The 15,541-nt window shown below is 43.1% G+C and overlaps 1 protein-coding gene across 11 annotated transcripts in view; it reads right to left on the bottom strand.

Moving 5' to 3' along the window:
• Positions 1-15,541, bottom strand: part of fbrsl1 (fibrosin-like 1) — a 255,188-nt gene that overhangs the window by 72,719 nt on the left and 166,928 nt on the right. For 10 of the 11 annotated variants that reach the window (XM_047591773.1, XM_047591768.1, XM_047591770.1 and 7 more), the window contains one exon: positions 12,370-12,399. The exons of the other annotated variant lie outside the window; for it this stretch is intronic. In XM_047591773.1, coding sequence (XP_047447729.1) covers positions 12,370-12,399 — 30 coding nt within the window. The remainder of the gene's footprint in view (positions 1-12,369; positions 12,400-15,541) is intronic. 11 annotated transcript variants of the gene reach the window in all.

The following is a 15,541-nucleotide window of genomic DNA, read 5'->3' as shown; positions in this document are numbered from 1 at the left end:
AACAGCGCCAACCACTGTGAGTTACGGTAAATCAAAACCATGTGCTTTAACGGATCGCCGGCGATCCATTCGGTTTTAAAAGGTTGAATGGAAGTTGCTTCACACCAGAACCAACTGTATCTCTTTTCTGACCACTAGACAATGATTCAGGACTATAACAGCATAATGGCCACAGAAGCCATTTAGCTCACACTTGTGGCGCACACCTTGTAGTTTGGCCAGATTGACCCAACAAACACTACAGAACTAAACTGGTTGGGACTGGACACAGACCGCCTCAACACGAGTGTGGTCACATTATTCATACAGGCCCTTATGAAAGGAACCAAGGACTCCAACAAACTTTGATTCCATTTAAATTGACTAATTTCTAAATGTGTGAAATCACTCTGTGTGAAAACACTGAGATGACTATTCCCGCAGTACTCTGTGAATCTAGGTGAAAAGCACCACCACAGTGTCTTGAATTAATAAGGTCAGCCTTATTTTATCACTAGGAGAGCAAAGCTAATGAAATCATGCAGGAATTAAGTTGTTAAGGGCTAAACTCTGGTTCTTGGTGGACGATAATGAGCATGCTATGTCCAACCCCCCCCCCCTCTTTAACCTCAGTCTATGTTGAGCTACTACCGCTGCTTTCATCCTGCCGGTCTACAAACAAAGGACACAAGCAAGTCTTTCAAAGGACAACTACGGTGTGGGGGGTTTAGGGGAGCCAGAGTGAACATAACAAGCTGGGATCTTACAGATTTAAAGGTACTGCTAAAAATTTATGGAGGCATGTTTGGACGAGGGCCACGGTGAACAGCTTGGCCAGCTGAGCAACATCACAGCAGGATGCCTAATAAGCCTTGCACAATTTTTCACCCCATATTTTATCAATAAAAAAGCAGTTTAAACAGCCTCCCCCTGAACCGCAGCCGCTGCACTGCCTGCCATCTGGAGCCCTCTTTCATTTTATAATCCAACTGTCATTAAAATGCTTCTTGGCAGTTTACAGCTCGTTCCCCCTGTGCAGATGTGGAAGCGATCTTCAGACGGGCCCTCTGATCAAAGTGTTCGCTGCTGTCAGGCAGAACACTTACCACCCTCAGGCTACCTTCCAGTCCTATCTGGACTTTATTCCTCCCATTATTTATTTATTTCCATACTCCTGTATTTATCAGGTGCACCACTCCCAGCAGACCTCGGGGCCAGCTCCAGAAGCTGGCATGGGTTGCCTAGAGGTTACAGAAGCATGCTTTGGATTGGGAGGCTGCAGTCTGGAAATGCTGTTATGGTGTAAGCATGTAACCTCGCTGAACAAACTGGTGGAGTTCAAGTCAGCTGACAGTAAATGATTAAGAGGAAATAATTATAAGAGGGCTAAACCCCTCAATCTGACATCTGAGACTGCTGGGATATTTTTGGTGGCTGGATGCATTTGGGCTGAAAGGTTTTTAGGATCTAGATCCAATAAAGATTAGAATCAAGACGTTAAAAGCAGTAATGTATTTCCAATACCTAGGCCATTTGGTTAAGAAGAAATATTTCATTACACACTGACTGGCCAAAAATAAGTCGCCACCAAACAAAAACACACTCTAATATTTCGTTGGACCGCCTTTAGCTTTGATTACAACAGTATTTGCTGAGGCCTTGTTTCAATAAGCTTCTGCAATGTCACAAGATTTATTTCCATCCATTGATTTTTCACCAAGATCTTGTGTTGATGATGGGAGAGTCTGACCACTGTGTAAAGCCTTCTCCAGCACATCCCAAAGATTCTCAATGGGGTTAAGGGGTTAATTACTGAACCTAGACCTGGGTGACCCCAGATCATAGCACTGTCCCCACAGGCTGGTACAGTAGACACTAGGCATGATGGGTGCATTACTTCATCTGCCTCTCTTCTTACACTGATGCCCCACCACGCTGGAACAGGGTAAATCTTCACTCATCAGATCACATGACCTTTTTTCCATTGCTCCAGAGTCTAATTTTTACGCTCCCTAGCAAATTGAAGCCTTTTTTCAGTTAGTCTCACTGATTAGTGGTTTTATGTAGACTACACAGCTGTTCAGTCCCAATACCTTGAGTTCCCTTCACACTGTACATGTGGAAATGTTCTTACTTTCACTACCAAACATAGCCCTGAGTTCCACTGTTGTTTTGCTTCGACTTGATTTCACCGTTTAAGTGATCGCCAATCACGATCAATCAGGATTTTGTTCCGACCACATTTCTTCTTCGAAGATGATGATTCTCCACTATCCTTCCTTCCAGCTTTTAATAATGCGTTGGACAGTTCTTTCAGTAGTTTCTGCTTCAATCTCCTTAGATGTTTTCTCTGCTTGGTGCATGCCAATGATATGACCTTTCTCAAACAGACTAACATCATTTCCACAACCACAGGATGTGTCTTTCCACATGGTTGTTTAGCAAATGAGAAGCTACTCATTGCATCAGTTGGGGTTAAATAACTTGTTGCCAGCTGAAAGATAATTGCCCATAGAGTAATTATCCAGTAGGAGGTTCGTACGTATTTGCTTAGTTAAATCCAGGTGGTGACTTTTTTTTGGCCAGGCAGTGTATTTTACTCTCAGTCATACAAATAAGAGCATAATGAATTGGGACTACTTGTGCCCATCAGCAATGACAATATTTTTGCTACAAACTCTACTCATCAGAGCACAATTTTTTCAACACAATGCACTCTCACGCTAAATTTCAAACCCGCCAATCAAAATACTAGTGATGCACAAGACTTGGTCTGTTTGGTGTTTGGCCGTACGTGAGTAAAGTAGAGAACAATCACTTGGGATAGATGTGAACTTTGTGCCCTAATAATGCAAAGTTTTGGCAGAAGACACAAAGGTGATGACTGTGGGGTGACATATTGGCAGTGTCTCTGTATCATATCATGCTGCCACATTCACTGTGCACATGCTTGACTTGCAGGCTGCCCAGCGACCCGCAACCTCCTCGCTGATGTGGCGTGGTGCGCATGGCGTTAATGCTCCGACCGGGTGTTGATTGAGCTCCCCTGAAGCCAGTGACGCATGTTGCCTTTGTTTGGCAGCCGTCCCGGTGTAAGAACTGGGGCCATATTCCGCCTGTCAGTGCCATGTGTTCGCTCTCCTCAGAGCACAGCGGCTAATGCCACTCAACCACCAGCCCCCTACCTCCCACCCTCTGGCATCTCTGTGGGCACCCCAGACCTAGCAGGTCTTCACTAATGAAGTCAAATTAATTTAATGGATGCCCATGCCGCCTGCGTCTGTGGTGCTTGGCAGGGAGATCGTTTTAGTGCTGGTCTCTGTCTGTGGCTCCGAACCTCATACGCATCCAAGAGCCGCTATACTGTACCTCTTCAGTGCGTCGAGCTGAAACTGACCAGCATATCAGTTTGAGTTGTGCCAGTGTTCCCTGTGTGTCCCAAAAGTAGTCTTCAATGCCCACAGAAACCATGGCAAGAAGAGTTTGCTTCACACAGTATGCTTCGGAGAGGGGGCAGGTGTTCACTAATTAAAGCTCACTGAAACAACAGGGACATAACTAAGGGGAAATAACTGGTAATGTGCACATGAATGACAGGCATCATCAATGTGTGCTTCACTCTGCCCCTGAGCCCAAAGTTCCTGTTAACTTTTAAGGAGGATATAATTATTTTTTTTTTCCCCTGTATACTTTGAAGCTCTACCTTTTCCCGTGGCTGGTGCAGATCAAAGCAGGCTGGTTTTGTGCATAAGGGACTGCCGTGTCTGGGGTTTCTGGTTTAATTGAAGACAGCTGGCCCCTGTGTGTGTTTGGGCCTGATCTCAACATGCTCTCCGGGGTTCTCAGCTTTCCACATCACATACACATTCACCCACGGAAAGTTCCCTCCAGAGCGCATGACGCGAGGACCTGCAGGGCTTGAGGTCTGGCAGTCGCCCGTCCATCCACAGGAATCTCAGTGTTTAGATTGACTTTGGGGTTGCTTGAGTGGTTAGCAAAAGAAAGAAGAAATACGTTTCTCTCAGTGGGTGGGAGAGAGGCTCAGCACTCACTTCCTTTATTGTCCATCATCACCATTATGAGGGCTGCGGATGATCCTTTCAATACAGATGGATGGTCTTGAAATTTGGCCACGGTGGGAAATATTTGGTAACTGGAGACAAAATAGAGAGTCTCAAGAAATAACTGGTTTATGGCTTTATGATTAATGTGTGTTGATAGTGCTTATAAAATAAAATCTCCACAAAAAAGAAAAAAAAACAAAACAAAACAGACAACGCACTACATTGCTGACCGGCCTCTTTGTCTGAGAAGGGAACTGATGCTCTCTAAACATTCGTTTCATAGCCACAGTGGACCCACACTCCATTTACTGACGTATTTCTGGCCAAAGAGGAAGCAGCGCTTCTTCAGGGAAACATTATCCTCGATGGCACAGATTCCTAATAACAACAGGGAATTCTATATTTATCCCTGATTGCATATGCCATTTGTTGTGGAGGAAAAGCAAGTCCTCTTGCATTAAGAAATCTTACACAGACAAGCCAAGGCTGGGACAGACATGAGTTTTGGTGTGCCAGTTCTAAACGCACACAATGTCTGTCTTGCATTTCCAGCCTGAAGAAATGTGTAAGTAATTACAGCCCAACCATGTTTATTGAATAAAAACCCACTTAGGCATTAAGTTTATGCACGATCAAAAACGTTCAAATCTTACATCCACGTACACAAAACATTTGTGTCTTTTTTCCTTTCCACAGAACATCTGCACCCAATATGGAGTCAATTTTGCTTTTATTACTCATGTGGAAAAATGTATATAGTGCCTGGATTGTTATTCAAACACAGGCCACTCAAAAAACATTGAATGCTGTGCCACGCTGGTGTGGAGAACGCTGGGCAGAACAGGGCAAGAAGGTTTAGGTGTCTGTTTAATGTTGTGTCACAGAAATGCGATTACGTATATATGATGTGTTACATTTTACTTGCTATAAAGTACATGTGCATTTACTGCTGTGAGAGCGCGCCACTAACAGCATGTCAGCCATAAAGAGGCTCCAAGATAATATTTTTTTAATTATGTTTCATACACACAATTAACTATTTTAATACTAGAAAATATGGTGTTTATTAGTCAAAGCAGATGCATGCTGCTAAAAATATCATGACTAAAAATAATGCGACTTGTGATATTCGTTTCCGCAGTACGTACAATGCTCTACACATACAGCGCCAGTTGGATGCAAGCTGGCGTCAAGTCTCGCAACTCACGACTTGTCTTGTTTGATATGGCGTGCCATGCTTTCTCCATCACCGTATCATTGGACTGAGGAGATCTCTAGCAGAAAATTGTTCAATCGAGTGTGTCACCTGGCCATCGCCGAAAACTCTTCTATTACAGAACCAGGGCTCTCGGGTGGCAAAAACAGTGTTTGAAGAAAACCACTTCTAAAAATGGATCTAGTCCAGGTGGAGGAAAAACATATACCGAAACCTGGTGTTCATCGAGGCAACAATAACTCCCCCAATAACAATGATCACAAGCTGTTGAGGACGGCTGAGTGGTGACAGGATTTTCTCAAAGAGTTAGCAGAGCACTGGTGTTTCAAAGATAGAAGGGTAGTGTGTGTGTGTGATGATTTTAACAGAACAAAGGGACAACTATTTGTTCGATTAACACTCTCAGCCAACACAAACAGCCTCACTGAGAGATGGCAGTAAGTGAAAAAAGATTGCAGTGTTGATGCCATGTTATGTTTTCACACCTCCCTCCTCCTGAGTGGTTGGCGTGGTTTCGCTTGCCATAACCCTTCTATTTTCATCTGCGATGCCAACATCAGGGCTAACCTTTAAGAAGGAATCTGGACCAGGGTATTGGGCGCCACATCAATGACGCCACGGCTATGCTGACTGTCCCTGAACGGCTGTGTGACATGCATTGCTAGTGACAAGCTGTCTTTGCTGATGTCAGTCGGGTATGTCTGCTGGCTGGCCCCGCAGAAGCTCCGAGTCTTTCTCTGTCATCACGCCTCTTCTTCCCAACATGCACTGGAGCTGGTTTTCACCGCTGAACGTGCCCTTACACTCACTTGCCTCGAAGCTTGTACACAAACACACACACATCACAAAGAGCTACGTCCCTCTTCACTTCAGAGGCAAATCCAAATGTGTTCTCCGGTCACCACATACTTATGTGCTAAATGTACAACAGATGCATTCCTTGACAGCCACGCAAAGAGAAAGAAGAAAAAAAAAAAACATTAGCCTGCAGAGCACACATGAGTTGGAGCTGACCATAAATGAGAGCACATTGCAAACAGCTCAATATAAATCAGAGAGATAAGTGTTTCCAGGTTCATTGTAATGGCTGGAAGTGTGGAACATCATGAGACCATCTGATGGATAACATGTTTATTTGTGGCCAACCTACAAAGCCAGAAGTGTTCTGTGCAGAAGTTGCTAATATCATAACTCTCATCTGAATCTGAATCCCTAACTGTGCACGAAGCTACAAGTTTTATTTCCCACCTTCTCTGTCTTGGCTCATCTTCAGACCTAGCAGGAAAGTGACAAACATAGTGAAATGAAGTAAGTAAGAGAGTAGTAGAGGGAAAAAAAGAAGGAAGGAGAGGGAAAGACAAAAAACAAGAGGAGAAAAATGACATCTCCATATTAAGGCCTGTGTTGCCGGTGTCAGTTCTAATTTCACAGCGCCTGTGGGGAGCTCAATGCAACCAGTCAGCTCTGGTCTCATCTCGTTCCTCCTCCATTTTGAATCAGGGCCGATGAATCCCAAGCTGGGGAGGGAAGAATATTACTGACAAATTGGTTTTAGATTAAAGGAGGTGGCGAGGCTTTCTGCTTTCTCAGCTCTTTCCCAGGTGCACTTAATCTAATTTCATTAAAGAGATGAGCACGGATGATCACTTGTGTCGAAACATTAAGCCGGTCCATTTTTTCGCGTCCATGAAAAAATGTTCAAGTTGTCAGCGGCCCGGTGGGTGGCCTGTTTGTTATTGAATATGATGACTCTGGGAGACCAAATCAGCAGGGGTTGGGGAGGGGCATGCGAAAGGAGGGCACTAATCTACATGAATATATATTACTATTGATGTTTTCCCTTCCCAAGATGTAGACAGAAAGTCACAACACTAGCGATAACAAATAGAGAGCAGGCAGTGAATAAAACAGCCGGTACAAGAGATTTAAAGAAAGGAGAGACGTGAGGGCAGTGGTGGTGTTAATGGATATGTTTAAATCCCCACCGCATCCTTGTTATTTGTTGCTAGCCTTTCAAGGCGTACCCCCTATATACCGGTCGGGAGGATACCACTGGCTGACGAGCCTTTACTGATAAGTCGGTATATGCTTGGACGTGGTGATATGGCGTTTATTCAGCAAACGGCAGGAAGATAAGGAGGCAGAGGAGGAATTAATGTGTCAATCAGAGCCTGTGTGCCGCCCTGGCAGATGAGTACACCAGAGCCATAAAAGAGCTCATAGACAGGATGTGGTAATGGCCCTTGGAGACTCCCCCGGAGACAGATACACTTTCTGCTGAGTGACTGCTCGGCAAATAGGACCAAATAGAATTAGCCGACCTGGGTGTCCTCCACTGTGGCTATGGTGATGCGCCGGTGGTAACTCACCTGACACAAGGCCGCTGTGTTAACGTCTCGCGTACATGCAGCCAGCCACTGTAATATTTGCACAGGAGAAAGAATCCGGAGGAAATTGGAGGACCCAGAGAGGATGGCGAAGTGGGGCCTAATGGAGACAGGATGACACTCCAGGAGAGTGCATGAACAAACTGAGAAGGGATAAATCCCACTCCATTTATTTCTCTGCCTCTCCAATGAAAGAAAATGACCGTCTCGACTTCGAGTATCTCAGGCATGGGCAGAGGTTGGAAAGTTTTGGCTGGTTCACATTTTGCAGGTGGAACGTGGAGGGATAGAAACTAATTTTAAATATTACCATTAGAGGAAACAATGAATAGTACCTGCTGTTACAGTGGGCAGACTTAAGACGTGATAAATTCAAATGAGATATTTAAGAGGTTCACTTAGGACAGATAAACATTTCTAGACAACACAATCAGGTGTAACATTATGTCCACCTTCCTAATACTTGTGTAGGTCTCCCTCGTGTCTCCAAAACAGTTGTGACTCATCAGAGCATGGGCATAGACTGTCTGTGGGTGTCCTGTGGTGTCTGGTAACAGGATGTGGTTAGTGGAGGCCTTAGGGTGCTATGAGTTCAGGGGAGGGGCCTCTGTGGATAATCAAACAGATATTTTATCAGTTTGGGAGCTAGAGAATTTGGATCAACATCTTGTGATGTTTTTCATGTTTTTTTTTTTTTTTTTTAAGTTGTTGCTGTGACTGGTCTGGGAACATCTACAAAAATGCCAGGTCCAACTGTCTATTGTCACAAGATGGTGTTAATAATATTGTGGTTGATTAGTGTATGTGAAATAATACAACCCGTCATATCAGTTGTACCAGACATTGACCATGTGACACCACACAGATGCCACAGTTACACAAGCAGAACCATTCACTCAACACATTTTTTGAAGGATTAAACAGTTAACACATGCTCTGGTACTTTAATCAACTGACAGAGAGACAAAATATGACTCCAAACATTCAGATTCAGACCAAAAAACAAGGGATGTTCAGACTTCCATAGCATAGCTTGACTTGAACACACACTTCTATATGGTAGAGTGGTTCGCCCAAGATGCGGATAGATCTTCCCTGAACATCTAGTTAAGCATGCTTCTGCACAAATGTGACAAGTGCTGCTTTAACAGTATGAACAGAGAAAACATTGTTCTGTATAAGGAATGCTTAACTGTGCGGCTTTTCCTCCAGGGTGCAGACATAAGACAAGCCGAGGACAAGGCCATTTCTTTTAGTATATACTGAATAGTTCTTATTGTCAGACATCATGTAAGCACATCAGATAAAAGGCGTTCTAAGAAAGACTGGCAGCGATCATTTTTGCCTTACAATGAACTTGAGGTGACCTGGCGATTCAACACAGTCTAAAGCAGTTTATAAAATACTCGCAAAACTTTATCGAATGATTTGTGTCCATGAATGCAAATTCTCCTTTTTGTGACACTGACAGCGGCTTTGAAGTACAAGCTTTTCAGGCTGAACCACATCTTTTAAAGACAGCCAGTCACACGGTAGTTCGTGAAAGGGTCACGAAATTTCATCAATTATGTGTGGACATGATTTCACAGGAACAGGTACAACAACTGCCAAAAGTCCACTTTAGTGCTCTCAAGCTGCACTCCTGGTGGCTTAAGTCACAGATAAGACCTCAACTGAGGAGCCTGTAGTGCGAATCAATAATCTTGTGCTTATGTTTTTTAAATGCTGATTTTACTTGCCGTTTTCTTTCTTTTTGTGTCACTCTCACTTTCAGCCTCTGCTTGGTTAAGTTTAGGCTACAAAAACAAAAAGGTATTAGAATTGATCATGGTTTGGGTTAAAAAAAAAAACCCTTCCAAATAAATTGCACAGTTACAACCTTATTGATGTAGATTATTTGCGGCCATGGTCATGTGATTGGGCGGGGCATCCTCAAAAGAAAGAAGTCTCGCATGTTCTGGGAAACGCACTGCTGAATGCTATCTAAAGAGCGGCTTTGATAAAAGTGAGTTTCACAAGGTGCAGCAATCTAAACTGACTTTGCTGTAGCAACCCGTCAGTGTTATTCAAATACAGTGTAACTGATTGCACCCTGGGGGCACACCTGGAAGCAATATTCTAATTAAGTTAATCTGCGAAATCCTGACAATGTGGGTGTTCAGGTGGCTGGTAATCTGATGTGAAAGGAGTCTTTGTTTTCATTGGAAAGATACGGGAGGAGCTGGCACCTGTTTCAGCAAAACGTTGCAGAAAATTATCACTGTCGAGTTATCCTGAGTGCAGGCAATTACAAATGACAGTGTTTGTCTTTCTCCTCATGGAACCCAATTTTTACACCGTTGCTTTTTTTTCCGCTTTTGGTGATGGCCTGTCAAATTATTTTCCCCCCATTCTTCTCCTTTTCTCCACAATTTGATATGGATGTTTTGCAGCTCTCATCGCCTTAATTATGGTAATATGCGTTTCTGAGGGAATGAAAAGGTCAGCGGTGCTGTAGCCTTTATCCAGATGTTCCTTTGTTTTTGCACTCTTTAAATATACATGCACGTCAACAGGCAGTGGCTTTTAAAAGAATCTACAACAGGAGAACTTGTTTTGGAATAACCAGGTTGTAAAATAAGAAACCATTAGATTCATTTCCCTCAGAGATTGAGCCTTAACATTAGAACTATAGAGAATATTACCATTACATTTGACTGTCTATTTTCACTTAAATAATAAGTTTGTGATACGGTGATTAAGCCGCTGTCAGGCAACTGTTGTACTGGAAAGTTTGTGTAGGAAATGGGTTCGCATTATGAAAATACTGATCTGTAACATCGACACGTTCATCAAAAATGTCCAGTTCTGACTTTTCTTGTGATCAAAAACGGCAAAACAGGAGGAAAAATTATAGTGACCCATAACTCACGACATGACAACACGCCAGTGTTGTTTTAAGACGGACTCAGCCGAATGTGCAACAACAAACCGAGGTCAAAAATGTCTCCGGCCCTGAAAACTGCAAATGGAAACAAGAATTGAGAGCAAATAAAGGATCGAGAAGTGAAAATCAAAAGTTTTATAGATTAAAGTCGAGACAACCTTGGAGCCTGTAACTTTTATTTGTGTTTTTCTGTTGCTGTTGATATGGATTCACAATGAGGGTACGAGGAGCTGAGAATGTGACATCAGTATAAAAACATGCTACAACCTGGTTCTCGACTCTGCACCGACTAATAAATGGCACAAAAATCCACGACAATCAGACTGGCAAAAAGCAAGCTATGTCCAACAGTCCAACATATACTGAACTGTGTCTTAGTCAGCCTAAACTGGCTAAAATAAGTCTAACTCCGGAGCTATCAAACAGACAGGTAGACACCAAAACAACAATAGGCAAGTTTCTGCAAAACTGCAAAAGCACTGCTTGCACTTTTCCCTTTTCTTTCTTTTGGAAGTGTCTTCCGCGTCATAGTATCAAACTTTTACAACATTAAATGTCAAAAATTGTGACACAGTATAGAACTGGTATAAGTCTAAGGCAACTGAGCGGGAGGAAAAAACAAAACCCTGAAAAGGAAGCACTCAGAGCACTTCCCTCCTACTTTACTACCCCCCACAGTGATGCCAGGGAGCCGTATGGAGACTGACAGGCCTGCTATGTCTCTCTGTCGTGTCAACTAGCTAGCGCCCTCGGTTCCTTCTCGCTTCAATGAAGAGATAAGAGCCTATTGACTTGCCAGGCTACAGTTAATGCAAATTGGGCCTGCTATCAATGTATTATTTATAGGGAGAGCTGCAGACAGAGCTGCAGAACTGGGAGCTAAGCTTACAGGAGATTAGGCATGCTATCTCATTCATTTACCAGGGAGTAATTGCTAAACTGTGGAGGAATTAGGATGCGTGTGGCTCCCCAAAGGCGTTTCATCTTGTAACCAGGTGGCTGCCATCAGACAACCACCTCTAAGTCTGCGACAAACAAACAAACAGAGGTGAAACGATAAACTACATCTGTCAAGTGGTTAACTTGATCGCGTCACTGCTAAAACACCACGTTTCCTTTTTACTGATAATGCTACTTTACATTTGAGAAAATTAAGCCACAAACATAATCGTTCCGATGTCCTTACTCGTCCGCCCAGATATGAAAACCACACGGTTAAGCAGCTGTCACTTCAGGCCGCCATTTTTGATTGAGGTTAAGGAATAAAGAAACCTTGTAAAACAGGTTCTCGTTCAATTTGTTTAACTTGTTTACCTCCAAAGTCCTCAAATGTTCAACTTAAAGGACTGTATTAGATTCCCAAACTTGAGATCAAATATAGCCGGTACATGTCGAGTGTATTAGAAAAACAAGCACACAGTGGTGACATGTGCCAAGCCGTAAGATTAAACGCAGAGAAAACTTGGTTTTAAGTGTACTGTATGCAGCACATGCAGTGATCTAAGCTGGAAGACGCATGTCAGACATATCCAGAAATAATAGGAGCCACGTATTTTTACACAAAACATTAAAAATCTGCTTCTTCCTGTGCCACATTTTCCTTGTCACTTTCTTGCTCTGTTCGATGCAAATGATCAACACCGGTGGGACCGGCAGAGTGTCTTTTACCTCCCCTCTTTCATATTTAACAGCACACTATGACTGTCTCCCTTCTTTAGTTGAGAGCTCAAATTTGTTATTCACAACTCTTTGCCGCTTCATGCGGTGGGTGAATAAACACAGGAAAAGCAGTCTTACCTTGTCGTCAATGTCACTCTCGCTGTCACACTGTAACAGAAAAGAGACAGACACAGGAAATATAAGGAATTATTCATTTGCCTCCCCCCCCAGTAGCATAATCAGTGCAGATGTTATTTTTGTGTGCAACCTCTCATTCACTGTCAGCTTTCAGTGCAAACGATGGAGGATGAAGAGGGAAAGGAGAGTGTTGTCTAAGAGAGTTTTTCAAGTTTCAAAGGCAGCACAGCCGGATAGAACGCAATTCTGGTGTTGCTGTCGCAAATTCAATGCTTTAAATTTGCAAGGGATGGGTGGAAAGAAGGAATAAATACTATACACAGGGTTCTATTATAAAGAGCCTGTTCAGTGACTTTTCATTCAGCTGTAGCTCATCATGTAGCCTTTTAAGTGTGCTTTAAAATTGGACGATAGCACCTCAAGGGCACTGAGAGCTTAGGTTCTTTGAATTCTCCAATGCAGTGCCCATTAAATGTGGTATTTCAAATCCACCTTGTGACAACCCAGTCTTTAATTTGTATGTTAGACTTTGGCAGGGATAAAAAAAAAAATAAAAAAAAAACTGAATAAGAAAGCTTGTATTCTGAAATATGTCTTGTCTCGCACGGCCAAAGGCCAAATCACCTTCTTTTCAGTCAAGAAGTGAAATGTTTTGTCTTCGCCGATTCAGAATTTCACAAGCCGAATATCTAAACAAGAGAAACAAAGTCAGACCTTGTCGCTGACAAACAGATGCCAAGGGCCCCAGCCTTTCATTCCTGGCAGAAATCTCTTTTCAGCAAATAATAAAAACATGATTAAACTCAAACAAATACTGGAAATTCTATTCCCCTTCAGTCTTAAAAGAATGTGTTAAGTTGAGGTAAAGTCAATAGTGCGTCTAACGGCGGTTGCTTGGTTTTTATCACCGCATTCCTCAACTTAAATCTTGCTCACGAGACGCACGTTGCGTTGCGTTTCTCACGTTCATTTGCCACTAAATGCTCTTGGCTGGTAGCTCTCTCTCCCCAAAGACAATGGGCGGAAAGGCTGTTGAAACAGAAGTGGTCGAGCTGCGGGCCAGCCTCACTGGACCTCACAGCGGGATGCATGGAGAGCGGAGCAATTCAAGCAAAGAGCCGCATGTAGAGGCCGAGACAGAGAGACGTCCCCGCTGAAAAACTGCCTTCAATCTGTCAATTAAGTCCCTGTGGCAACATATTTAAGTGGACGCTCTTTATTTTGTTTGACTCCCTTTCAGAGAGGGGCACAATGAGGAGGGAGCTGGGTCAATGGAGGCACAGCGGCCCTTTGTTGTGAGCGCGGTGGGTCCAAATGTATAATTAAGTAACGAGAGTAATCAGAGCAAGGGCTCAGTGGCCAAGATCTCTCAGGAGAGGAGAATGGGGGCATGTGTGTGGGAGGGGGGGTCCGTGCCCCATGATTCATCCTACTATGCAAAGACAAGACATACAACAGGAGTCTTTGCCAATAGAAGAGAGCAGAACTGCCAGTTCCAAATTCCTCAACGACTTTTCATTGGGATTCAAATCTGGGCTTTGAGTAGGTCATTCCAGAAACCTCCATTTCTCTTTCAGATCTACGTTTTTGTAGACTTGCTGTGTGCCTACGGTCACTAACCTGTTGAAAAGTCCACCTCTGGTGGAAAATTATCCTCAAGCCCCCTGTGATACGACCCGGAGTTCGCAGTCGAATCAGTGAGTGCAAGTTGTCTAGTCCCAGAGGCAGCAAAGTAACCCCAGTTATGTCTGAAATTGAGCTCTTGAAGACCTCTTCCGCATCAATCTGTACGATTTTTATCTCTCCAACTGAAAATGCTGGCAGTCATCTGGAACCAACGCCATTTGAATAGGATTTTCCTTACAGTTTATTTTAGTCTGAAGGCCGTAGAGAGCTCTTCAGATCTTGGCGTGATGACAGCACACACTTCAATAGCGAAGAGAACAACGGACCCTCTTCTGGGAGGTTTAAATAAGACGTGTTCTATCTGTTACTGCAAAAGGAGGTTTTAATCACTGACCCCCAATCAGGACCCCTGGTTCCTAATGGACAGAGTGGACGGTGCAGCATGTGTAGTTGCAGTACTTGTACAAATAAACCAAATTATCACGGGATGTAGTTGATGTTTTCCTAAAGAGTCCAAACTTAAATATAGAAATAATATGGTTATTATATGGAAGTATTATTCTTGAATTCACATCAAGAGGCTGTCATTGAGTGCTGAGAAACTGTGAAAACGAGGGAAAGACAAACCGTAGAAAACGTCAAAATGCTATTGTTTTACTAAAATATTTAAAAAATGTGTGACACAATTTCGGTTGTTATTGTTAGAATTTTTCTTATTTTAATTACTTATTATAATTAACCCTTACTCTGAAAACGGTGGTAATTGGAAATTAACACTACTAATGAAGTGAGAATATAAACGTCTAGTTTTAACCTGCACTGTAACAACGTGCTGTAACAACACAAAACTACTGGAAATATTTCTATACGATGTCGTCCTCTTTTCTCTGGAATATTAACAAACCTTCATTTCTGGACTTCTGTTCCTCAGTACAGAGTGCAAGGCATTAAGAGGAGAAAGTGGCGTAGGGTTCTCGTCAATCAACGCCCCATTCAGACTGTGAATTCCAGACAAATTAATTGCTAGCCATTCCTACACTTTTACTAAGAAGCACATCACAACCTGTTATCACTGCCCACTTCTTCCTTCACCACTCTGGGATTTTATCTATAAAAGAAATCACATTCAAAACAATGTTTCTCTACATCTTTATATATCTATGCATTACACACACACACAAAAAAAAGGAAATTGATCCAATCTCCAACTTGGCTCTGTCCTCAGGAAATCGGTGTAAATGTATTCTTAGCATGCGGCTGAACAGATGACTTCCATCTCACAGCGGTTGTGAGCTCCACTCTATTACTGAGGACGGGTTTAAACCGTCGGTGATGGAGATGAACAACTGGCTCGATCTATTCCCTGGGCGCATGCTTGGCCTTGTTTTTGCAGCAGTAGCCATGACGCTAGAGACGAGGCCTCACAAGGCTGAGGCTGGTGAGGAGGAAAAATAATATCAAAAGAACACAGCATGGTGCTTATCCTTTTACAAGAAGCATGCACTGCAGCAGAGCGTAAAGAGGGATACTAGCTATGGCTCAGGCG

The sequence above is a fragment of the Mugil cephalus genome, chromosome 8 (assembly GCF_022458985.1).
Source record: "Mugil cephalus isolate CIBA_MC_2020 chromosome 8, CIBA_Mcephalus_1.1, whole genome shotgun sequence".
Classification (NCBI taxonomy): Eukaryota; Metazoa; Chordata; class Actinopteri; order Mugiliformes; family Mugilidae; genus Mugil; species Mugil cephalus.
The sequence above is the reverse complement of the archived record's forward strand: the minus strand, read 5'-3'. Positions and strand labels throughout refer to the sequence as shown.